This window comes from Cupressus sempervirens, chromosome 10 (assembly GCF_028749045.1).
Source record: "Cupressus sempervirens isolate cs-2001-9-10 chromosome 10, ASM2874904v1, whole genome shotgun sequence".
Lineage (NCBI taxonomy): Eukaryota > Viridiplantae > Streptophyta > Pinopsida > Cupressales > Cupressaceae > Cupressus > Cupressus sempervirens.
Window position 1 is genome coordinate 351139777 of NC_143127.1, and position 25297 is coordinate 351165073.

A 25297-nucleotide genomic window follows, 5' to 3' on the forward strand; every position below is an offset into this window, starting at 1 on the left:
AGTATTGGCTCTGATACCATATTACAAAGTACTTGGTAAAATACTTGTTTGTTATTAACAGAGACTGAGAGGTCTATATATACAAAAGAATAAAGCGATGTTTCCTTAGGAAACAATTGTAAAGAGTAGAAATACTCTATTCTAGCTAAAAGAAAGTTGAAGAAAGCTAACAAAATATTAGAAACATTCTAATATTTACAATAGATTACAAACAGATAACCATTAACTAATAATAGAAGCTTATCTATTATTGTAATAATATATATGTCGATGCCTTAAACAATCAATCTTCAGAGATTTTCCTCACAATTAAATATATCACCCTTCTATTTTCAAATATAATAGTTGCATTTCAAAAGGCAGTGTAAATATTGGTCTAAATGCTCAATAATATTGTTTTCTTCCTAATGGTGACAATAAGTGTTGTATGATAGTTCAATTTTCTTAAGGGTGTGTTCATTGATAGTAACTAATGCTTCAACAAACCACTCAGAGAAATGTAATCCTCAATATAGAAGCTCACTCAAAACCTTGAGCAATGGATATAATAATTGTTGTAGACTTCCAATTTGATTGCCTTCAAGAAACACAAGACTTAGTGATCACAGATGAAATGTTTCTGAAGTAGCATTCTCCCAAGGCAACCCTTTCCACTGATAATAAGTGTTGTATAATAGTACAATTTTCTAAAGGCTGTGTTCATTGATAGTAACTAGTGCTTCAACAAACCACTCAAAGAAATGTGATCATCAATATAGAAGCTAACTCAAAACCTTGAGCAATGGATATAATAATTGTTGTAGACTTCCAATTTGATGATTCTTGACCTTCTCTAATCATCTTATCTTGTCCACAACTAGATCTTAATAATACGCTTGATCATATTAATAATATGACCAGGAATGTCCTTGATCAAGCCTTGCCACTCACAAAGAATATCATTGACCAGGCTTCAACAATCGCCAAGAATGTACTTGATCTTGACCCTCACCAAAAATGTCCTTGGCACTCACTATGAATGCTCTTTGTTCTTGACACTCATTTAGAATGTCCTCAACACTCACTAAGAATGCCTTTGGTTCTTGACGCTCACGAAGAACCTCCTTGGCACAGATTATGAACAACTTCAGTTCTTGACACTCACTAAGAATGCCCTAATCTATGCTCCAATTTTGACTTATAACTTTGCTCAAGTTCTCCTCCACTTCTGCCCAAAAAAAAACTTGTGTTAACCTTTCATAGTGAATAATTTTTTTAGATCTTTTTCCTACTCTGCAAGATCGCAAGATCATGCTCTCATGGCACAATAATGTCCCCTTATCTATATAGCCCATTCATGTGGACGAAGTCTCTAATATAACAAATTAATATGCTCCAAACCAAACAAATATTGAACGATACTAAAATGTGATATGAATATCAAGATTTAACTGTGTGATTTTGAGTCAAACTCGATGACCCATGTGGAAATTATCTCCTACTTATCGATACTAAAATGTTTATATGTATATGATGAAGACTATTATTAAAAATGTTGCAGGTTAGGGGATACAGATGTTGACATGAAAATTATGACCACCTATTCCGAAGGTCTTATACATTAATTGCGGTTACTCAATAACTCAAGTGTCCATAAGTGAGCTCAATTAAGAGAAATCCAAATTTAGAGGTTAAAATTGCGGATGCTCTTCAGGGAGAATGGTGTAGAAAATTATATCCCTTCACTTTCATTCCCCTTGATTGCAAATGATCTTTGGCTGATTTAAATGTTGCGGTTGGTTTGTGCACATCTTACAAAGACAATCTTTTAGAGATTGTCCTTACAATTACATTGGTCACCCCTCTCTTTTTCAAACACAAGAGGTGCATTCCCAAAGGAGGTGGTAGTATTGGTCTAAATGCTCAGCAATAATGTTCTCCTTCTAATAGTGAAAATAAGCATACAAGTGTTGTATGATAGTTCCATTTTCTCAAGGCATGCACATTGATAATAACCACTGCATCAATGAGATTATTAGAGAAATGTGATCCTGAATATAGATGCTAACTTGCAACCCTGAACAGAGGATATAGTAATTGTTGTAGACTTAGAGTTTGATGATTTGACCTTCTCGAATCATCTTATTCTATCCACAACTAGATACTAATAATATTCTTGATTCTACCTCTCTACTAAGTTTGCATCCAACTATATATATTATTGACTTCCAAATCCTTCCTATAATGACACAATGATCTACTATTATATTGATCTTTAACCATGCATGCCCAATAATGTTACTCCAATGATGTCTTAAGCTTGTTGGCAATATAAACACCCCCTAGTCTAAAAGAAGGATCTTTATAGTGCTCTTCTCACTCAAAAGTTATGAATGTCGTAGGAGCTGTTCACAACTTGGCTCAATACTATTCATGTAGTCCACACACCAATCTAGAGGAATTTAATCTTTGAACAATGATTGTGTGAATATGTTACATTAAATATTATAAGCCTCTCTCAATATACTCATGTGTTATTCAGTGTATAACTGCAAATGCTTCTTCCTTCTCCAACTTGGTATTCTCTATGTCATCCATATCTCCTGAATGATTCTAATATCAATTCTCTAGATACATATATCACACTTTTTAGGTGTATAAGTGCATTTGCTTCCTCCTTCTGCAAGTTGGTATATATGATTCTAATGTCCCTTTCGTATAATTATGTGTAGCAAAAGACAGAAAACAACCTCCCAATGTCATGACATTTCAAAGATTTAACATCACAAATTCTACTATTTTAAAGTTTGCCTATATGATTTAAGATTTGTTTTGTATATATTTCCAATGTAGTTAAATATATGTTTATTACATATATTTTGTAAATAATATAGTATGATAATATGTTATTGACAATATGTCGTTATTATATATTGTTATATTATGTAAGGTCCCATTTCTGGGCAACAAGAGAAAAATGGCAGGTTGACCTATCACTTGGATCTTGTAGGCCAACGGGAGTGAACAAGACTAGTACAGGGGCTTTGAGAGCTATGCAAGACCTTTTCAGATAGATTTGGAAAGTTGACGATAGTCTCCTAAATGTAGAAGGATCCCCTACTTTTAAGGGATTGAATAAGAATGGTCCAGGAGACATCTGAGGGATTCTGAGATCATTTCGGTGACTTTGAGTACCTCTCCTATTTTTTAGGAGGTGCTCCTATTTTTAAGGACGAACTCTTAGTTCAGTGACAGTGGCTCCAAAGGAACATACAGCAAAGGAGATTTATGGGTCTCAGTTTGGAGTTAATAGGATAATTTCTCTTCATGTGATGAGCATCCCTAGATTTTAAAGAGAACTAGCAGTTAACAAGTTGACCACCCAAGGGATTGAGGAGCTAAGTAGGTACCCCTCAAAAAGTTTCTAGTACTTTGGGCAAGGTTTCTAAATTTTATGATGAGTTCCCATTTTCTATTCTATCAACATTAGAGATCACATTGCCTCAAAAAGAATTCGGATCTGAGCCCTAGACTACATTTTATGAATAAACAAGGACAAATTTTAATATTTCCTAAGATACAAATATAAATAAATAAATAGTAAAGTGTTATTATCTTCACTTTATAAAAACATAACTTTTAATAAGTTGACCCCCTTTTACTAGGAATTTAAGTCATAAAATGTTCTAATAAGAAGGTAAGAACATTATTATGATAAAATATAAAGCCAAAGAGGTCAAATTTTAAGTAAAATCTTATGAAGAGACAATGCTTCAGGCATCATTTTCAAGATATTTCGTCTAAGTTGTCCCTTTTCGACTCCTTGGTTCGTCTGACAGTTCTCTATGGTTCGGTTGTTTGGGGGCCTTCTCTTATTACTTCTGATTGGGCTTCTATTGAGCGGGTTCAGATGTTGTTACGACATATCATTAGATGTTTGTTGTTACGACATATCATTAGATGTCACAGACTCACCCCTCATAGCATTGTCTTGGCTGAGTTTGGTGCTCATCCTCTCAAACTTGCCATCATTTTTGACTTGATTTGGTTTCTTCATCGGCTTTGTGGCTTTATGGAGACATGTGTTGACCGGAATAGATACTCTCATCTGGCATACTGTTATTCGGTGGAGATTATGAGATCCGACACTTCTGCTAGGTCTCAATGCTGGTACGCTCAGGCCAGCTCTTTGTTGGGCTCGATCAGGATTGACATTGATCGTCTTTCTCCTTATTGGTTTTCGTTGGATGCTCCTGCTCATCTTCTCCCCTCACGTCAGGAGTTGAATGAGCATGTCAGACAGGATATTTATAGACAGTACATTACCACTACCTGGAGTAATCCCCCGAGGGGTTTATGACCTAGGATGGCCTTCTATGCTAAGCATTTTCTTGAGATTCAGGATGGTATTGTTATTCGCCCTGCTTATCTCTATTGGCGCTGGAATCATGCCTTACAATTTTCTCTAGGCTCATTTAGAGTTGGTTCTCAATGCCTCAGGGTTCGGACTGACCACCATATGGATCGGGTTGATAGGTTATGTCAGTTATGTACTTTGGCGGAGAGTGAGACTGAGATCCACTTCATATTTCGTTGTCCTCTTTACTATGAGATCAGAGGGAGATTTTACTGCCTTTTCAGAGACTATTCTTCTCTTTCGATGTTCTTCAGCTATATTGATCAACAGTGTCTTGGACTTTTTCTTCAAGAGGCCACCCATCTTCGAGAGATTACCCTGCAGTCCTTTATTCCTTAGGAGCGTACTTCAAATTAGCTCATTACCGCCTTTTTCTCTCCCTTGTCTCCTCCACGGGGTTTGAAAAGGCCTTCCACTACTTCTCATTCTAGAGCAATCAAACATTGTACCAGTCTCTCCAAGCAACGACAGTCCTATAGCAGTTCTTCACAGCATTCTAAGGCTATGGATAGTTCACAGGTGTGCCTCTCTATTACTGATTTCTTTGTGGCAAGGAATGACCCTTAGTCCTTACCTTGTCTTCTTTATTGTTTGTCTCTTGCTTTTGTTTCTTCTCAATCACCATTTGCTGCTTCTGCTTTGGCCGGCTCTTCTGTTTGTATGCTCAGTCCCATAAACTGTTTTGGTTTTTTGTGGACATTAATATTTTTATCTTATCTTATCTATTTTATTAAAAATAATAAGGGGAAATCCTGGAAACCATAAAAGTGACGACCTAGGGTTTTGAGCCTTTCAAAAAACTTATTTGGAGGTCATTTCACAGATTCTTGGTTAGTTTTCTTCATTTACAAATCTGAAGTGGAGCTCTTATTGAGAGTCGAAGCAGTTTTCTCATCAAGAACAGAAACTCTTGAAGAATTATAGGTTGGATGATCCCCCAGCCTGCCTAGGGAAGAGTTACATTGATTTATCAGCTTGTTGTGAATTCATTAAGATAATTCATATTTTGGTGAAGGGCTGATCGGTGGTTAAAAGAAGTTGCATTGAATAGTGGCAGCCCAATTAAGTCATACAGCTCAGGGCTCAATTAGACACTAACATTGGACGCAGCCTGGAGAATATCAGATCAGGATGTGTTACAGCCATTTGGGCAGAAATTGATATAAATTCATGTTGCTGTTACAGTTCGAGTACATTCCAGGAATTGAGAGTGGAAATCTGAGGTTAATCTAAGCATTTCCGATCACTACTATCAGCCGTATCATTCCAGGAAGCATTATTTCAGACCAGTTCAGATGTTGGGATAAGAAATCACAAAACATGTAAAGACATTTCTGGGCTGAAACAACTCCAGTCTATAGCTTGCACACATTCCCAGTCAACTAGAGGAAAGACATGACACCAGTATTCAGTTGTACATCAGCAGTAGTCACCACTCCAGCTACATCTGAGCAATATCTGGTGACAGCAGTAGATAATCACAGGGAAATCATAATTTTTTATGCTGGCATCAGCGCTCGGTGGTTGTAGAAAACCAAAATGTGCTGAAACAACACCATTCATTGCTTGTATATGAGTCATATTCATGGCACAGTCCCTATCAGAAAAATCTGAAATTTAATAAAGATTAATTTCATCATTATTTTACCACTCATTCAATTGTATTAGCTATTCCTACAATTTGTGTTGCATTGCCTTTAACTCTTCAAAACCCAAACAAAAAAGGAAAGCATTAGTCAAACAAGCCTCAGCAATTGCATCAATTATTGGGCTGAGATCATTCATATTATTAATATATATTGTTATTACATTAATAAATAATATATATATTAATATATCATTATTATATATTGTTAATTACTATTATATTAATATTCTGCAATATTAATATATTATTACCATATAGTTTTGTTATATTAATAAAAATTAAATTATAGTTATAAAATCTATTAATATTATATTACTATTTTTATGTATGGTAAATTATTTTAATATTAATAGTGCATCATATTAGTTTATTTTTAATATTTATTAAATTTTATTCTAGAAATGAGGGCATTAAAGAAGGGTCGCCCTTATTACCAACAGTCCCACACTTAGAAAACAATATTTCCTCTCTTAATTAATCACTGCATCTTATTATTTAGCCTCAGGCACTGCCTTTACTAGTGATTCCCTTTTAACCATGGCCTTAACATTTACAATCAATGCTTTTGTAAGTCCACCGCTGCTACTTGTTAATCATGCCTTTTCAGTCCATTCTTTGTTGCCGACTTCAATAATATTGATCTGCACTGAATGATAATTGATGCTTATATTATTCTACTCCAACAAATTGCATATTTCTTCATTAATATCAAGGTTATTGATAATTGCTTTGCTCAATCATTCATCAGTACTAGAAGACTGCCAAATGACGTGAATGAGGATTGTTAACCCTATTGCTTGGTTGTCGGGCCTGATATCAGAAATTTGTGCAAGTCTTATGGAGTAAGACAATTTTCTCATGTACAATAAGTACAATAGTAATTAATTAACGTGTTACAGCTGAGGTCATCACACAATGCTTTCTATTACTGATCGCTACTTGGATAGCCTGCAAATTTTTATGTGCTAGTTCATTCAATTCTTCCTTAGACAGAGTCATCACACATTCAGTTATGATAACAGCATGATTGAATTATGAAGAAATAGCACTTTGAAGAATACCATAGAAGCAGAAAAGACACCAGCACACCAGATTGTATCCGTACATATAGCTAGATGCTAACATATTAGAGTCATGACACATTCAGTTATGATAACAGCATGATTGAATTATAAAGAAATAGGACTTTGAAGAATACCATAGAAGCAGTAAAGACACCAGCACACCAGATTGTATCCATACATATAGCTAGATGTTAACATATTAGTACATGTAAACAAAAAAATATTTTAAAAAGCAAGAAAAACATCAAGGTTCTGATTCCTAACATGATAAAATGGATAATGTTTACACATGATAGAGAAGGAATTATTAATAATTATACTTATAAAGGCATCTATACTAAAAGAAAAGTACATAATATATGATTCACACTTCAGTGTTACGTTTGAAAACTATATCTCAACAACTTTTAGGTGATAATGGATAGCTTTGACAGGTTGTGAAAGATTAAATAAATTATCCTTCAAAAAGTAAGGTAAGGAAAAATTCGTGTTAAAATATGTCCATTGCCAATTTTGAAGCAAGGATAGGAAAATTTCATGTTAAAGTATGTCCACTTTTCTATTTGGTCTAAATAATCTTTCACAAGGAATGCTCCAACATTATGTTTTACATAAAAGAAGTCAAACCTTGCATCATCTTATCACGAAGAGTTTGAATGTCAAAAAGTTGCTCCTCAAGCATTTCCTGCACAAGAAACAGGCTCATAGTTGAATATCAGATCTAATGTCATTTCATATTAAGTTGTCTCTCCATCCCCCATCTAGCATGCATTTTGTATTTTAAGTGAAGTTGAAACCATTCCTCTGAGACAACTTACACAGCCATATGCACATATAGAAATAAAATGTGATGGATTAAATTGAAAATAACTGCTCAGAAATCAATTCTTTGGGAAGAAATGATTTCCACATGCAGTATGGTGAGGGCAAAAATGCAACATCTAAATATAGGATATACTAGTGCTAGCAAGGTCACAATAAAGAGAGGTAAAATGAAAACAAAACATATGAAAGAATGAGATGCATAAACAACAACAAAAAGACAACTAAAGTAGTTAAAAGAAAGAGGGGGTAAACGCATCAGATTCAATTTTATTTGACATAACCTTGCTCCTAAAGATCTATATACTTCGTATGAAAATTAAATTGATATGCTTAAATATTTTCCAGCTAATGACTAGTATCCACTTTCCAAGTTTAACAATGTGTCACACAAGCTACCGAGTGTTTACACAATAGGAACTCTGCAAATTTACAAGGTTTGAAATTCAGCAATGCAAAATCAAGTTTTATGGACACTTCACAAGATCTAATCGATATTAATGTCCACAGTGAAAAGTAAATCATTGACTCAAAATGTATAATCAGTCTTAATATAGTTAATAATAAGCACATCACAAATATGACTATAACCATGGGATAAACCTAAAATGAACCCAATATAAGCTCACTAACTGCATTTAACTCTGTGATTGTAGGCATAGGAAAACGAGTCTACAAAGATGAGAACAAAAAATCAGAATAAGAGAATGGCAATTTCAAAAGCATGCACAAAGGCTCAAGCCCAGCGAACTAACAATAAAATCATCTGTCATTGTCCAATGGTCATCACACGCATTAAATAATCCTCGTAGAAAAATGTCCAATGCTAATGGGGAGAAGCAGAAAAACCTTAGAAGTTTGGTGCTCCTTGGATGCATTTAACACACATACCAATGAACCATTTGTAGAAGAAAAACTAGTATGCAAATCCATGTGTGGTTTAACCCTCTGAAAAGAGAAAGGCCTTCAATGCCAATATACAGCAGATGCAATTCAAAAATATTGAGATTTGGGAACTTTGGGCAAGCTAGTAACAATATGCTTATATGAATGTAAATCAGACATAGAAGATGCTGATTATGCCCAATTATGAAGTGGGTTTTAAGGAGGTAACTTATATGACAACTCAAGCAGTGCATGAAAGGATCAATGTTTCATACTGACAACCTCCTAAAGAAAAGGTCCAACCACCACTTAGCATAATATGGATGGCAATTTATTAGAAAACTGTTTGTCTCTCTATATCAGCATTGGTATCTCCCTCCACATATTAGCTAAGGAACCTAAAAAACAAAATACTGCCTAGGGTAGAATTGTTAAAATTCTCCAAAGGTACCTTAAACTAGTACAGCCCCTTAGAATAGTATTGCTCCAACCACTAACTATAGCTCACGCCCTGCACCCAAGTCTATTTTGTGAGCCACTAATAGCTGGGGTGGTTTAAATTGTTTGCTCTCTTTCATCCCAATGATGGATCAAGGAGTGTGACCCAAAACGTTGATGCAAAAAATTGAACACAATCAAATCCAGACGCAAATTCTACGAACGCATGGATTATCAGAATTGAATGTCTGTTATTATTTTGTAAATCCATATATATAAGTGCTTTAGGTACTTGGTTAATTCATTAAGCATCATTCAATAGAATTTATTATTTAATTATGTTGATCTTGTTTCTGAATTCTTATTGATGTTTTGTCTCTCTTAGTTTTTACACAATATTAGTGAATGCTAATAAATAGCTAATTAATCTAGGTTCACTAATAGAGCTTAAAAAATTTATCTTGTTAACTTAGTTAAACTGAAGGCTGTAAATGATTTTATTATATGTTTATCTGGAAGTGTAATTCTAAGGTAATAAACCAAAAAAAAATGGTGCATTCCTACAGAAAAGCGAAAAAAACAGGGTCGAATTATTAAAGTCATGGAAGAAAAAACCCTAGATTATCTTATTCGAACAGAAATATTCCACATGCTTATGCGAATGACCAAACCAGAGCATGATTCTCATCAGCCATCCAAGATTTGCAAAAATCTGAATAAGCAGTTAAGATGGCAAACAGCTTCTCCATCTTGGAGAAATTCGAAGAAAAGCAGTATCAAAGCCATTAGAGTCAAAAGGAGGCACGCTTGCAGCAGAAGGCATTATATGGGCAGAGATCTAGGACCGAAATTCCTCCGAATTTCCCAAGCTTACCAGGTAGTTCCAGATCTCTTGCATTCTTCACCATTGATAGCTTGGAAAATCAGTTTAGGGTTTTCAATCTGACTAAGTATGCCTACCCTCATTTTCGCGAGTTCTTCCCAAAACCTATAAGCTCAAATTTACATTCATCTTTTGATCCATATCATTCTAATAGGTTTAGGTTTATTCCTTCATCTAAAATTGATGCCCCGAGTTCATATATCCCTCCCCATCGTCGTCCTGCAAAGGCAACTGGTCATTCCCCATCAAACCCTAAGAGTTATCATGGTTCACTATCCCCATCAAAATCTGCAGACAGCACTAAATTTATCTCCAATAAGGACGTTGAAGATTCTTGGCTTGAATGTCAAAAGGTAGGAATTTTTGCAGTCTGGAATGGTCCTAAGAAAGATTTTCCCCTTCTCTCTGACTAGCTAGAATAAAATTGCGACAAACAGGTAAGTATATCTCACTTCTCAGATAGAATTCTTTATTTGCATTGTTTGGATGATTCTGTTAAAAAAGAGTTTATATTAGTTTCAGAGTGCTTCTTTAGAGGTCATGCTGTTAAATTTGTAGAATGGTCTCCTGATTTTAGAGAAGAAGGGTTAGATTTAATGATTCCAACTTGGTTTAATATTCAATCTTTACCTCTAAAGGTTCTCCAAATAGAGATACTTAGGTCTTTAGGGTTTGCTCTAGGAGAGCTTATTGGTATTGATTCCACCTTTCAGTACTACAATAATGTGAAAATGCTTATCAAAACTAAGTTTAATCAGTCAACACAGATGCAGAGGAAAGTGATAACTAACAAAGCTGCATATGATCTAAAACTTCAAACCTATGAAGGTATAATATCAGAGATTATAAGATTAGATGACAATAACAAAATCAGATTCAAGACTACCTCTCACTTCAGATTTCAACAGTAAATTTCCATGGATGAGAATCATGAGAAAGAAAAGGAGTCAAATGAATCTAGATCAGAACATCTCTACAACTTATCATGAGAAGTTTGAGTTGCAGACAAAACCATTCTACACAGAAGGGACAGTCAGTGAAAGGACGGGTGAATCTCCAGCAAATAAAGTAAGACTTAAGTCATTCATAGTGGTTGATCACAAGAAGAGCCCAGAATTGAAAAAAGATGATAAGTCCATTAGAAAACAGAGATCTAAAGGAAAGAAAAACTCAAAAAGCAGCAAAGGACAAAGTAAGTTAGCAGAAGATGGCAAAGTCAGGAAAAACAATGGAAATAGAGATTTATAGCATTTGCAGGAGCAAGTGGTATCTAAAGAAAAGGATATAGAAAATTTAAAGTCCATATCAGCCAAGCATAAGGAACTAGACATCCCTCTTAATGGAGCTTCTACAGAGAATAAATTGAGTCCTACATGTGAAGAAGTCATAGAGAAAGTGAGCACAATATCACAGCAAGCAGAGGTAGTGTGGGACAATAAAGAAGGAAATATTGAAGACATAGAGAATTCTCTGTTATTTGAACCAAATACAAATAGTGAAGATGAACATAAAACTCAAAAGGAAAAGAGTAAGATGGAACATGATCAGAAGCAGGTGCAAATGCAGATGCCAAATGACAAGGAAGTAACTCTGGTCTCTCACAGCTTATACAAATTTTGGCAAACTCCATCAGCCTCAATAAGCTCTCCATTTACCCCGGTCAGTGATCAATTGGGTAAGGAAATTGGTATAAGGAAAGCAAATAAAGTCTCTTTCAGAACAAGTTCATGATTTCTTGAAGAAGGATATTAATGAAGATCCAGCAGTGGAGATTTTAAGTACTTCAAAAGCAGAAGAAGACAGCCTGAATCTTTCAATTGATGAATTAATTCAGGTATTCAGTTTTGAGAATATTCATAAAAGTACTGAAGCCTAGAAGGAAGATTTAATCCAAAAGATTCTTAAATTAGGGGGTAACAATTATACATGTGAAGATCTAAGAAGAGATCTATTAATCATTGAGAATGAGGATAACAATATGAGTCAATCTCAGACAAAGGAGCTTGGAATAGCTTTTGAGCAGAATGACAAAGGAAAAAGGAATGGCAAAAAAACATGCTCAGATATAGAGGTGGAAAATCATCTTGGTCTAATAAATCAAATACTAAGAGAACTTGAAAATGAGGAAACAGAAAGAAACTCTTGTAATAAGACTACCACTGTTCAGAATGCGGAAATAAACTTAGACCAACTTGGGATTCAAATGAACCAAGAAGGTCTTAAATCACCTAAATGTGGCAAAGTGAAAGGTAAAAGAGGAAGAAGATCTTTAAAGGAACTTAGGGAAGCAGATGGGCACAGCAGAGAACAAAAGATTGATCTGTTATTTAACAATGGGAAAGGGAAGTGCCTTCCCAAAGAGTCATGAAAATTACAACATGGAATGCTAGGGGTCTTAATGCCCTTGGCGAAAAATGGTTACTAAAACAGAACCTTAAAACTTTTGAATCTGATATCATTTTAATTCAAGAAACAAAACTAAATAAGATAGAAGGAAATAAATTAGATAAGATGTTAGGTTTCTGGAACACTATATTTCAAGAGTCAGTTGGGGCCTCAAGAGGCTTAGGAATCTTTTCGAACCCTAGGAAGGTTTCCATAGATGTTTTAAACAATAGCAATAATTGGATCAATGGTAGTGTATAGAGTTTAAAATCAGATCTTAAGTTTATTATCATTAACGTCTATGGTCCAATTAGTAATTTAGGCAAAAAAGAAGTTTGGGAAGATATTGCCAAATTTATGTATAATTTAAAAGGCAGTTTGTTCTTAGTAGGTGGAGACTTTAATACGATTTTGAAAATAGATGAAAAAGTAGGTGGAAATCAACAAATTTCTCAAGCATCCAAAGATTTCAAAGAATGGTGTGATTCGCATAACATGATTGATATCCTAATTAGTAATGGGATATTCACATGGAACAATAGGAGGAAAGATTTCTCTTACATTGCCGAAAAACTAGATAGGTTATTGATTAAAGGTGATTTGGATGTTAACAATTTGAATTTTCAATCTTCTATGTTGCCGATTTCTGGGTCCGATCATTACCCGGTTAGATTTGAATTCTCAGAGCCACATAAACCAGTCAGGAACCCGTTTAAATGTGAAAAGATGTGGTTCTTAGATCCCAATTTCATAAATAATATAAAAGAATGGTGGGCACAAGATAACTTTGAAGGTTCAAAAATGTTCACTTTCGTTGCCAAATTGAAAATGCTCAAGGAACGTATTCTCAAGTGGAATAAAGAACACTTTAATAATATCTTTAAAGAAAAACTAGACATAGAAAAAAAACTAAAGGACTTAAACTCAAAAGTAATTAAGAAAGATATGAACAATGATAGTTATATGTTAGAAAAGGAATTACTGGCGAAGCAGGAGGATATACTATCCAAAGAACAACTTTTTTGAAGACAAAAGTCAAGAGAGAGATGGTTAGATGAAGGGGATCGGAATACGAAATTCTTTCACAACTCCACTCTATACAACAGATGAAAGAGTCAAATATCATGTATTAAAAATCACTTGGGTATCTTAACTGATAAACCAAGTGAAATTGCAGATACCTTCGTTGAATACTTTAAGAATATTTTAAACAACTATGAAGGGTCTAATAGAGCAGTGCAAGTTAATCTTCTCATAGTAATCCCAAAAATTGTTACAACAGAAGATAATAGGATTTTAAATAGACCCATTACTTTGGAAGAGGTCAAGACTGTAGTCTTTAATATGAATCTGGATAAATCACTGGGCCCAGAGAGTTTTCAAGCCTTCTTTTTCCAGAAGTGTTGGGATATTATCGGTATAGATCTCTGGAAAGCTATTGAAGCCTCTAGAAATGGGGGTGCTCTGCTATCGTTAATCAATCATTCCTTTCTCACTTTGATACCTAAAAAATCGAAGCCTAAGACCCCAGGAGACTTCAGGCCGATTGCTCTTTGCAACACTGTTTACATAGTGTTTTCTAAGGTCTTAGTAAACAAACTTAAGGGTATACTCCCAAAGATAATCTCGGAGGAACAAATCGGATTTGTCCCAGGCAGATCCATTCTTGATGGCATTATTACCATTCAAGAGACAATTCACTCTGCGTGTAAAAACAGAGAGGCATGCATGTTTATGAAACTAGACATTCAAAAAGCATACGACATGGTTGATTGGCGATTCCTGTGCAAGGTTCTTGAAGCTTTTGGCTTTTCTCATCAGTGGATCAACCTCATTTTTAAGTTTATATCCTCTCCTAAAATCTTTGTCCTTATTAATGGAACTCCTGAAGGTTTTTTTGATATTTCTAGAGGTATCAAACAAGGAGATCCATTATCTCCTTTTCTTTACATTATCATGGCAGAGGCTTTGAGAGAGCAATGGCTGATGCTCGTAAGAATCAAAAGATTTCAGGTATTATTGTAACCAGAAATGTGCCCAATATCATGCATCAATAGTATGCTAACGACACTCTTCTGCGTAGCAAAAGTATAGTTGACAAAGCTCTTGGTCTAAAAAAATCATTAAATCTTACATGGAAGCATCAAGACAGAAAGTGAATGAGTTTAAATCTGAGATTTATTTTATAAATACTAAACTTGATATAGAATATCAGATATGCAAGATTATGGGGTACAAAAAAGGATCATTGCCCTGCAAGTATTTGGGAATTGCCCTTGAGAAAGGTCTGAAATCTAGTAAGGTCTGGTGCAACACCCTGGAAAAAATGGATGCTAGACTTGGTAGCTGGAAGGACAAATGGTTGACAAAGGCTGGAAAAAGTATCAAGATCATATCAGTGTTATCCACCATTCCAACCTTCCCTCTATCTTGTCTTCCTCTCTCTAGGCGGCTTCTCAAATTCGAATCTAAACTCAGGAATTTTCTTTGGAATGATTGTGAAGAAGACAAAAAATTGGCGCTCATTAAATTGGAAAATATTTGTAAACCTAAGAACATGGGTGGGCTAGGGATTAAGAATTTACAATGATAAAATGATGCCTTAGGTGCCAAATTAATATGGCGTCTCTATAAGGAAAGAGAACAAAAATGGGCTAAGATTCTATACAATAAGTATCTCAATGTAGATGATCCTCTTTCGACTTTTAGGATGAAGACCCTGCCCAAAGGATCTGAGAGCTGGAATTTTATGATAAAATGTCATCATTTTGTTTGCAAGTATCTAACTTGGGATGTAGGTAAGGGTGATGAGGCATTATTTTGGGAAGATTCTTGGGATGGACATCCCCACTCCACCTTAGTTCCTTTCCTAAGGATCTTAAAGATAAATTATGTAATCTGTGGGGAAGCAAAGTCTGTGAGTACAAAATAGAGGTTATATTTGAAAGTAAATCTAGATGGATATGGAAACCTTTGGATGGTTTAGGTTTGAATTCAGACGCAATTAAAACATATGAAAAGATATTAGAAGACAGGAGGATTAAGCAAACAGAGAGGGAAGATGAACTTATTTGGGTAACTTCAAATGATGGGAAGTATAGTGTGAAAAATGGTTACAAAGCTTTAATTCATTCTCAAAAATGGGATAAAGTGGATATTCCACTTAAACTCTGCTGGGATTCTGCATGCCTTCCAAAGGCAGGATTCTTTTTATGGTTGGCTTTTCAGAATAGAATCTTGACTGCTAATAGGTTACATAAACTTGGTTTTCAAGGCCCCTCTAGATGTGTGTTATGTAAACAGAGCTATGAGGACTCTGATCATCTTTTACTTAACTGTTCATTTTCTCAAAGATGTTGGGAATGGCTCAAACACATGTTAGGGTGGTCAACGCCTTTGCCAAAATCATTTATTGATCTCCTCAAAGGATGGCCTACAAATCTAGTTAATGGCATTTATAATAAACTATGGAACATATGCCCTTCCATCATGGTATGGAAAATTTGGAAGGAAAGGAATCGACGTATTTTTCGTAACATAGAAATGCAACCTAAAGAGTTATTATTAAAGATAGAAGCTAGCATAGGTTAAACTGTTAATTCGCATCTTAGAAATGCTCAAAAAGAAGGATCGTTTTCTAATTGAGATGGTCAAATGAAGAAGAATTGGTCAAAATTGATAAATCCTCCTCTTCTCTATGTTAAGAATAGCAAGGAGGCAAGAGAAAATTGTAAATGGACTCCACCTCCAAAAGGTTGGGCTAAACTCAATTTCGACGATGTTGCTCGAGGTAACCCAGGTACGACAGGTATTGGTTGTATTATTAATGATGACACAGGTCGTTGGGTAGCCAACAAAGCCATGTCGATTCAGCCTACTTCAAATAATTTGGCAGAATTAGAAGCTCTGGATCAAGGTTTGCAGATGTGTCATAAGTTACGATTATCCAAAGTTATTATAGAAGGAGACTCTCGGATTATTTTAAATGCAATAAGAAAGCGTGCAACCCCGAATTGGGTTCTTAACTTCAAGCTAGAAGAAGTTCTTCTACTGCTTGATCAGTATGCAGATAGCAGGATTTGTCACATTCTCTAAGAAGGTAATCAAAAGGCTGATTATTTACCAAATTTGGGGGCGGATGGTGTCAATTCTTTGGTTATCAAAGATGCTCCTTCCACATCTAGTTTATAGTTTTTATTGATTTATTTAGACTTATTTGCATGTGTGTCCAACTTCAATCATTTTTTCTATTTACATAGATATATATACACACACTTAAATAGATTCATATATATCAGTTTGTATTTAATGTATTTATATTTTTTGTTGGCCCTTTTGTCTATGGTTTTTTCCTTTTTATATTATGATTTATGATATTCTCGGTTCATACACTATATTCTCATCATTTCATTGAGTGGACATTTAATTGCCCTTGTTTGCTTTGCTGTTTTTTGAGCATTTTGCCCTTGTTTTCATCATCATTCAGCATTTAAGTTCAGCTTGTATTTAGGTTATTGCGGGTGCCATTATTAGCTATCGTCATGATAGAATATGCTTCTAAGAGTTTCAAATGCATTTGTCTTCTTCTAGGGTGTCGTTTTCCATCATTTTCAGTTGTTGATTTCTTTCTCTGATATGGATTCAAACATCAGTGTTTACCATGTCTCTAAAAATCGCACCATGGCATTCCGTGGCAATGTCAAACCGGAAAGATGGAGTAGAATTCTCAAACCGGTTGATGACATGACCAAGATCGCTGTAAGCAGAGCCATTGGTGAAGGGGTTTTTGATTATAAGTTTTCATGGAGGATGAATAGCGACATTACTGGCTCTTTCATTGGTTGTATGGCAAGAGCAAAGGTTGATCCACGGGACATTATTAGTCTATGTTGCAATATCTTTGTTCTAGTTTGGAGGAAGGGTCTTGAATAGGCAGTTTATAGCATAGATGATAAATGTCGTATTCCTCTCCCGGAGAAATATATGGATCTCCCGACGGGGTGTCCCGAATTAGAGAGCCTACCATCGCCCTTCTCTGGTTATCCGCGAAAATCTGGCCTTTTACCGAGAATGACCCAAGATGGAAGCAAGTATTTAATTTCTCCTTCGGTGGAGAGGAATTGTGGTGGAAGAAAACAGAGCATGGCTAACTAACTACCTCAACCTGTTCAATGCATACATTCAGCCAGGACTGGTTTTCGATAATCTAGATGCACTAGATTTTTGTGCGCTGAATTTGGAGAAAACTAGCAGGGCCAAATTCGATTTCGAATTCCCTCCGAATTTCTATGTTGAGAACCCTAATGATATCCTCGAGATCATTATGGTGTTCTGGAAGTAAGTGTTAAGTTTAATGTTTTTATGGGAAGTCTTGCACAAGATTTTGGCAGATAGATAGAATATATTATGCTCTAGGGTTTGTTCTATTCGAAGGTTATTGTAATTATCAACTTGTTTATGATACTGTTAAATTCAGTATATGTAATTATGAACTCTAGATTCTTGACAAATGAATCCTTATAGATTTTGATGCATGGAGATACGGTCTTATCCTAAAGTTTGTGTATGATTTTGGTTATACAGCTAATATCTAGTAGTTTGGTATGCTTTTTTACCCCTTTGCATGCTCTAGTTTGTATGCCCTCATGGCTTATGCTTTTATTAGATCCTTACAATTATTTTGCTCTGATTTTATGGGCTGGTATCTAGATAGTGGATTGGTGGTTTAGAAGTAAGATGCCATCTCTGTAGTTTGTAAAGGAGGTTTTGATCTGTTTTGAAAATGGTTAAACGTAATCTTGTATCAGGGATTTGGCAAATTGTCTGCTTTTCTTTGATATGGTTACCATTATTAGCATTATGTGAATGATACTTTACAGCATGGTTGTAGCATTTATAATCTTTGGATCCTAGATATGAGTATCTATATAGACTTTGTTGTTCGGAGATATGGATTCTCCTGAAATCCTGTACATATCTTATTTTGGTTATGTAGCTTTAATAAGAAGTTTGGTTTCTTCGATTGCTCCTTTGAGGGTTTTAGATTTGGATGCCCTCGAGATTTATGGTTCCTTAGATATATATAGATCATTTTACCTACCTTCAGATTCTATTTGGTATGATCTAATTCTGGCAGATTAGATAACATTTATGGATTGTTAGGGCTGCCACATTTGTATCACAAAGGTTGTGAACATTTGTAATTTTTATCTGGTTTTAAACATATTTAGAAATCTATGTTGGAAGATGGACTGGTCTGTTTGACCTTTTAAATTTATCTTCTGAATGAGGAAGTTAAAAAGCGCAGCTTCATAGGCTGGTTGTTTGTCTTTATGTTTGTATCTGGCCAAATTTAGACTCCAATGACAGAGAACCAGCACTTTGATTTCTGGTTATGAATTATGCTTATCTAAATTTACTTGAGATCTAGGGTGTCTCATGCTTTAATTGGTGGTTGTGCTTCTTCCCATATTTAATTGATCCTTTTACTGACGTCTTGTACACTGGAAGCGTGACTCAGTTGGCAGTAGAGTATTAGTTTCCTCTTTTTTGGTCAGGCTTTCATTAGTTCAGCTTCATCTATTTTATTCTATTCTTAGTTTTGGCATTCTCTATTTCCTATTTGAGGCTCTTTGTTTTCTTTTCTTCCTTATTGTTTTGTTTAATTTAGGCTGATATGTTTAATTTATCTTGATTAGTTTAGGAAAGTATTCTAGACTTCTCTGGATATAGTTTAGAGATACGATAATTAAGATGAGTTGAGTAATTATAAATTTAGACTTAGACAGATCCTTAGTTTTAAGAATTTTGCTAGTCTTATGATTAACTTGTTTGAGTGGCAACATATTTAGACAGGGAGTTGCGCTTTTGACAGCTTTGCAAGAACGTAAAAAGAGACGGAATTTCTTTAAGAGATCTTATGATGTATCAAGGAGCTTATGTTCAAATAATTTTGTGTAAATTTGATCTTTGTTATGTAATAACGGAGACGAGAATAATTTGACTGGGGTATGCCCTTTTATGTTGTAATAATATAGGACCATGGTCCCGAGCTAGACTGGAGGCTTTCTTTCCCCATTCTTTCCAACCAGTGCCCGTTTAAAAGGTGGAGCGCTATTGTATTTATATATTTTTATTAATAATCAATTATCATGGCCATTGGCGTTTACCAATCAAAAAAAAAAAACAACAAATTTATCTTGTTTATAAATTCTTATTGGTGTTTTGTGTTACTGTGCTTTATCAGTTGAGTATTGCCTAACAATTATTAAAAGCTTTTGTATTGCATTATGTGTTAATTAATCATTGTAGCTTTAAATATTGTTGCTAATTATTTTGTAAATCTGTATAAATATGTACTTTAGGTACTTGGTTAATTCATCTAGCATCATTCAATAGAATTTTTTATTTAGTAATGTTGATCTTGTTTCTGAATTCTTATTGTTGTTTTGTCTCTCTTAGTTTTTAAGCAATATTTGTGAATATTAATAAATAGCTAATTAATCTAGTTTCACTCAATAGAGAATTATAAATTTATCTTGTTTATAAATTATTATTGGAGTTTTGTGTTAATGTGCTTTATCAATTGAGTATTGCCTAACAACTATTGGAAAGCTTTTGTATTGCAATATGTCTTAACTAATCATTGTAGCTTTGAATACAACTGCATAATAATTTCACATCATCTTGTTTAAACTGAGGGGAGTTAAATTGTTTCTAGTGATTGTGTGAGCTTTATACTGCCGGTTTGCAGAAAGATGGAGATTGTGGCTTTGTATGTGGTTTCTTAATTCAATTACCCAAGTGATTGTCTTACTTCCATTTTTCTCTATTCAATCCTTGCATCTTAAACCTTTTCAATCTGCCTTTGTATGGAAAGATTTGAGCACCTAAAATTATTCAGGTTCTCTTTTTCTCAAAACACATATAAAAACATTCCCCTAGACACTAGAAATGTGTTATGACACTGTGCCCTAAATGAATAAAAAAAGAACACCTTTACTTTTGTTCAATCTGCATGTATCATTCCAAATAGCACTATACAAATTGTAAATAGCGATTACATATTGTTCATATTGTTTCCCCTAATCCAAAGAACAGTTTTATCAGAAACAATTTTGTGCTTTGTGTCGTACCAAAAGCTGCAGATCAAAATACTTAGTCTACAGAATTGTTTTTTTTAACTTTGAAACTTCGAAGATCAATTTTAAAAGTGTGGAAAATAATGGTCATTTTATTTAGGCTAACCACAAGCTAACAAAGCTTGCATCTGTTAAGCATCAAGCAATCTCACAAAACTGTCAGAAAAGTAAGCAAGAATGTCATCCAAAAATGGAAAACAATGAATCAAACATGATGTGATAAACAAGCATCATTAGTGTATCATGCCAGGATAAAAACACTATCATCTATTTAATGAACAAATGATTGGGGGCACAATCCACCCTTGATTGATTCCAATAGTACTCTAAAAACAAGCCGTGGAAAGTCCAACAAAGATTATGGTGTTTTCTTTTTAGTTTCTTAAACATTAAATACTCCCTGCCTTCCCGATAAAACATTCACATCATACCACTTCTAAAAAAAATTGTAGGTTTGCACGAAAAATAGAGTAGCATATTTTTAGAACATTTAGAGAAAGCAGAATCATCAGAATAATCATAAAATCAAGTACAAAACAATTACAACTTGCCATTGCTGACAACATGTTGATATAAAAATTAAAATTTCTATAGAAAGGAACAGATGCAAAACAGAAACTACACACATACCCATTTAACTGTTTGTCAAATGATACAGATGCACAAATAAACTTTAGATGGCAGGGATTTAAAAGCAAAGGGAATACTATTAAAGAGAAACATTATTTATCATACATTTTGAGAATAAGTAAATTACCTTGAATTTATTGCAGTTTTCTGAGAGTTTATTGATTTTGTCCTCAATATTCAAGATTGCCCGTTTGCTGAATGATACACTGTTTAACTTTGAAACAGTCTTCTTGCCTTCAATGCTTGACATAAGATCATCAACTTCTTTTCCCATATTCCTTACCTACAATGGACATATATTTTCTAAGAAATCAATTGTTCAGACTGAATTCAAAAAATCAAACACAGAAATCGCAGAGTTTTTAATCCATCATCTTAGATCCAAAGGCCTTTGTAAAGGAAAGGTAGATATTCTTATATGTATAGAGATTTAATCTTTTGTTCCCTGGATGTATAAAGAAAAGATCTAGAAACAAATCAAAAAAAGAAAATTAGACATGATTTAATCTATTGGACCATGTGAATTCTAAAATCTATATAGATTTGACCTTTGTCCTTTACTGCATATGTAGGATGGGAACACATGACAGAAGGCAAAAAATGTAAATTTGTTTCATTCATGGTCTGCCAAACAATTATAACACAAATTTTTAAGTGATTACTTTATCCAGGGTAACAAAAAAATAATTGCACTTCCTAAACAAGGGGATTGCATCAGAGATCTAATAATTTCAGTTTCAGATAATGCTCATTTTGTTTGCTACCTGTTGTGACCTTTTCAACAACATAAGTCACAACAGGTGCTGTACTTTGCCTTAGTTTGGTGAGACTTTTGGCTAGTCTCCGGATCTGAGCGAAGAGTTTCAGCATTTTGCCCCCTTCAGAGTCAAGTTAGTCGAGAGGATGAGAGCTAGGTCCAGATGGAAAGACAAGATATGATAAGATTTTTTAATGTCCAGAAAGGGTCTATGGGACTGAAAGTTTACAAACAAGAGAAACTGCCCACAGCATGGACACCAAATGGTGCCCATGAAAGAACAAATAAACACAGCAACAAAGAAACAAAGGAAGACACCAAGGAAAAGGACTAGGGGTCCTTCCTTGGCTGGAAGAAGTCCAACACTAAAGGATCAAGAACAGAGCGACGATGGGTCTCGAAACTCCTCTGACTACCATCGGATGAGGAGTGTCGTTGTCTGGTGAGACCAGAATAGGGTCCCACTGATCTGATGTGGCTTGGAGCAGGCGTGCAAAACTGCCACTTCATGCCCCTGATGCAGAACATGGGTGCATAAAAGTCGGTGATACAGTGATCTAAAGCCTCGTGATGAGGAAAAAGGAGCTGCAAACTACAGCCTCGAAGCTGAGTGGCCTCCCGAAGATAAAGCGCGAGGCAATGTTGGTCAATGTAACTGGAAAAGGGCGATAGGGACTTGCAATCTCAGAAAAGACAGTAAAACCTCTCTCTAATCTCATAGTAGATGGGGCAATGAAAGATGAAGTGAATCTGCGTTTCCATCTCCGCCAAGGAACACAAATGGCAAATACAGTCCTCTTTGTTGATGTGATGGTCAGTTTGGTATCTAAGCCGTTGGGATCCGACTCTAAAAAAACCAAGAGAGATACTAAGGGCATGGCACCAACGTCGGGTCAAATATGCAGGGCGCACGATAATCCCATCATGAATATCTAAGAAATGCTTGGCATAAAAGGCCATCCGTAGACGCAGCCCTCACAAAGGATTGATCCAAGTTGTCACATGCCCGTTCAGCTCCTAACAAGAGGGAAGGAGATGAGGGGAAGCATCTAGAGAAAACTGATGGCGAGGGAGACAATCAATATCTATCACTATTGAACCTAGTAGAAGTCAAATCAAGAGAGTATGATGAGCAAAATCCTTGGTGAATTTGAAGCTAGGGTTTAGCTGATGGAGATAGCCACCGAGCGTGAAATCAACATGAGGATGTGAAGTATGACAAAATGAAACCTTGACATGAGAACTTAAAAATGGGAAGAGCTTAACAATCAAATTTGAAGACAAGATTAAGTGGAATCAATTGGGAGTCAATTAGTCGAACTGAAGAAGGAAATTTCGGGCTTTGAAGGAAAACTGCAACACTTCAAAAATTTTGGCAAACTTGGAAGTTGTCCAAGGGAATGGTGTAATCCGCCCTTCCCTCGGACAAGGCTATCCAAGGAAAATGTAAATTCCAAACTTGCCTTGAACCGAATAATCCAAGAAAAGGGTGGAATTTGCACTTGTCTTGGACACGAATATCAACATACCCCCACTTCTCTGATCTCAAAAAATGCCTCACATTTCGATTCTATGGCAATTTTAAACATGTAAGTGTGATTTAGGCTTGTGAAGAAGACAATTTTTCATTAAAATCACATTTTCAAGGTGAAAAATCCATATGCTAAACCCAGATTTCAGGATGGAGTCTACTCTAAGACATCATATGATGATCATAAGGTGAAATTTCAAGTGTAAAGGGAAAAGTAAGTAGTGCAAATGAAAAAAGTTAGAGAATTTTTGAATGACAAGGAGGATGTAGACAAAAAATTGCAATAGCAAAGCTGTCCCAGACAAGTGTCCACCCATATTGAGAAAAACAATGCAAAATTTGCCATCAAAATCCAATCCAAAGTCCGTGTAATTAAAAAAACTATCAGATGTAAAGTCTAAGTCAGCCCTCATGAAGAGTGATAACCTGTGATAAAGACAATCACAATTGTCTCATCAAGCATCAAATTAAATCAAGCAAATGAAAGCAGATCAAACCAAGCAAATTGAAAATTGGAAAAATGAGATAGAAAGAGAATTTGAAAAGTATAACAATCAAGTTTGTGATGACAAAACCATGAAAATAAAAAGTTGTCCAATACTATAACATAGAATCATAGAGATGCAACTTCAATGATAAGTCAAAATCATGTAATGCTTTATCATAAGAATGTCTTAATGTTGTTCACATTCGTCATTTCGCAAACTTAACACCAAATTTCTCCTTTGTTTTGCAAGATGACTATGGAGGAAGGAGATGCTTAGAGATCAAAGGACTATGGCAGGATTTCACCAAGAGGACAAAAAGATCAAGCTCAAGACTCCAAGCAAGAGGATGGTTTAGGGTGAGGATCAAAGTGGAGATTCAAATTCAAGATGGAATTCAAAGAGCCAAAAACAAGGAGAATGAACAAAATTATAAGTCTACAAGCAATGAAAAATCATCCAAACTTGAATATCCTACAGAAATCCAAGTTCAACTTGAAGGATTCAACTACATGAATAACCTATATCACTTCTATAAGACCAAGGTTGAGACATTAAGATTTCAAGCACAAGCAAGTTCAAGCTGTACCAATTAGAAGATTTTCAAAGCCAAATAAGATGGAGAAAATTTTGAAGATGCAGCGATTTGGGAATATGAGCCATCACTATTGGACACCTAATCATGCTGACTATCAAAAGATATTTTCTCATCACCAAGGGATTGATCAAGTCTGTAAGATAAACATGTTGGTCTGACATCCATTCATCTTCAACCAATCAAAGAACTCCAGATGCACATGTCCAAAGTCATCCAATCTGGTCATGCTATGTACATGTGGAGTCCACGAAATGTTCTTACCTAACCAATATCTAATTGGTCAATAAAAGCAATGTAATTTTGTCATTGGCCCACAAGGTGGTACTTTATTGTAATTGGTCGAGAATTTAATGTATGTTGTAGTTATACTAGGGCTTTGACAATATAATTTTGGCCCTTTACCATGAATTGATCATGACCCTTCCTTGTATTTAAACAACCACGATAGTAAGAGCTTATCATTGGTTAAAAAGGAGAGACTTTGAAATTGTTCATAACTCATTGATGGCCTGAATGGTGAAAAATGGTGAATTATGGTGAAACTAGTGTCCAAATATTTTGGTACTTGTAGATTGCAAGTAGCAGTGAAGGTTATTTGGGCCTTACTGCAAGCATCTAACTTCAGTTGGAAATA

At 35.0% G+C, this 25297-nt stretch overlaps 1 protein-coding gene across 1 annotated transcript in view; it reads right to left on the reverse strand.

Moving 5' to 3' along the window:
* Positions 1–25297, reverse strand: part of LNO1 (Nuclear pore complex protein) — a 169399-nt gene that overhangs the window by 35627 nt on the left and 108475 nt on the right. Inside the window, exons 10-11 of the mRNA XM_089807749.1 lie at positions 21420–21575; positions 7736–7793 (exon numbers count right to left, since the gene is read on the reverse strand). Of these exons, the coding sequence (XP_089663875.1) occupies positions 7736–7793; positions 21420–21575 (214 nt within the window). The remainder of the gene's footprint in view (positions 1–7735; positions 7794–21419; positions 21576–25297) is intronic.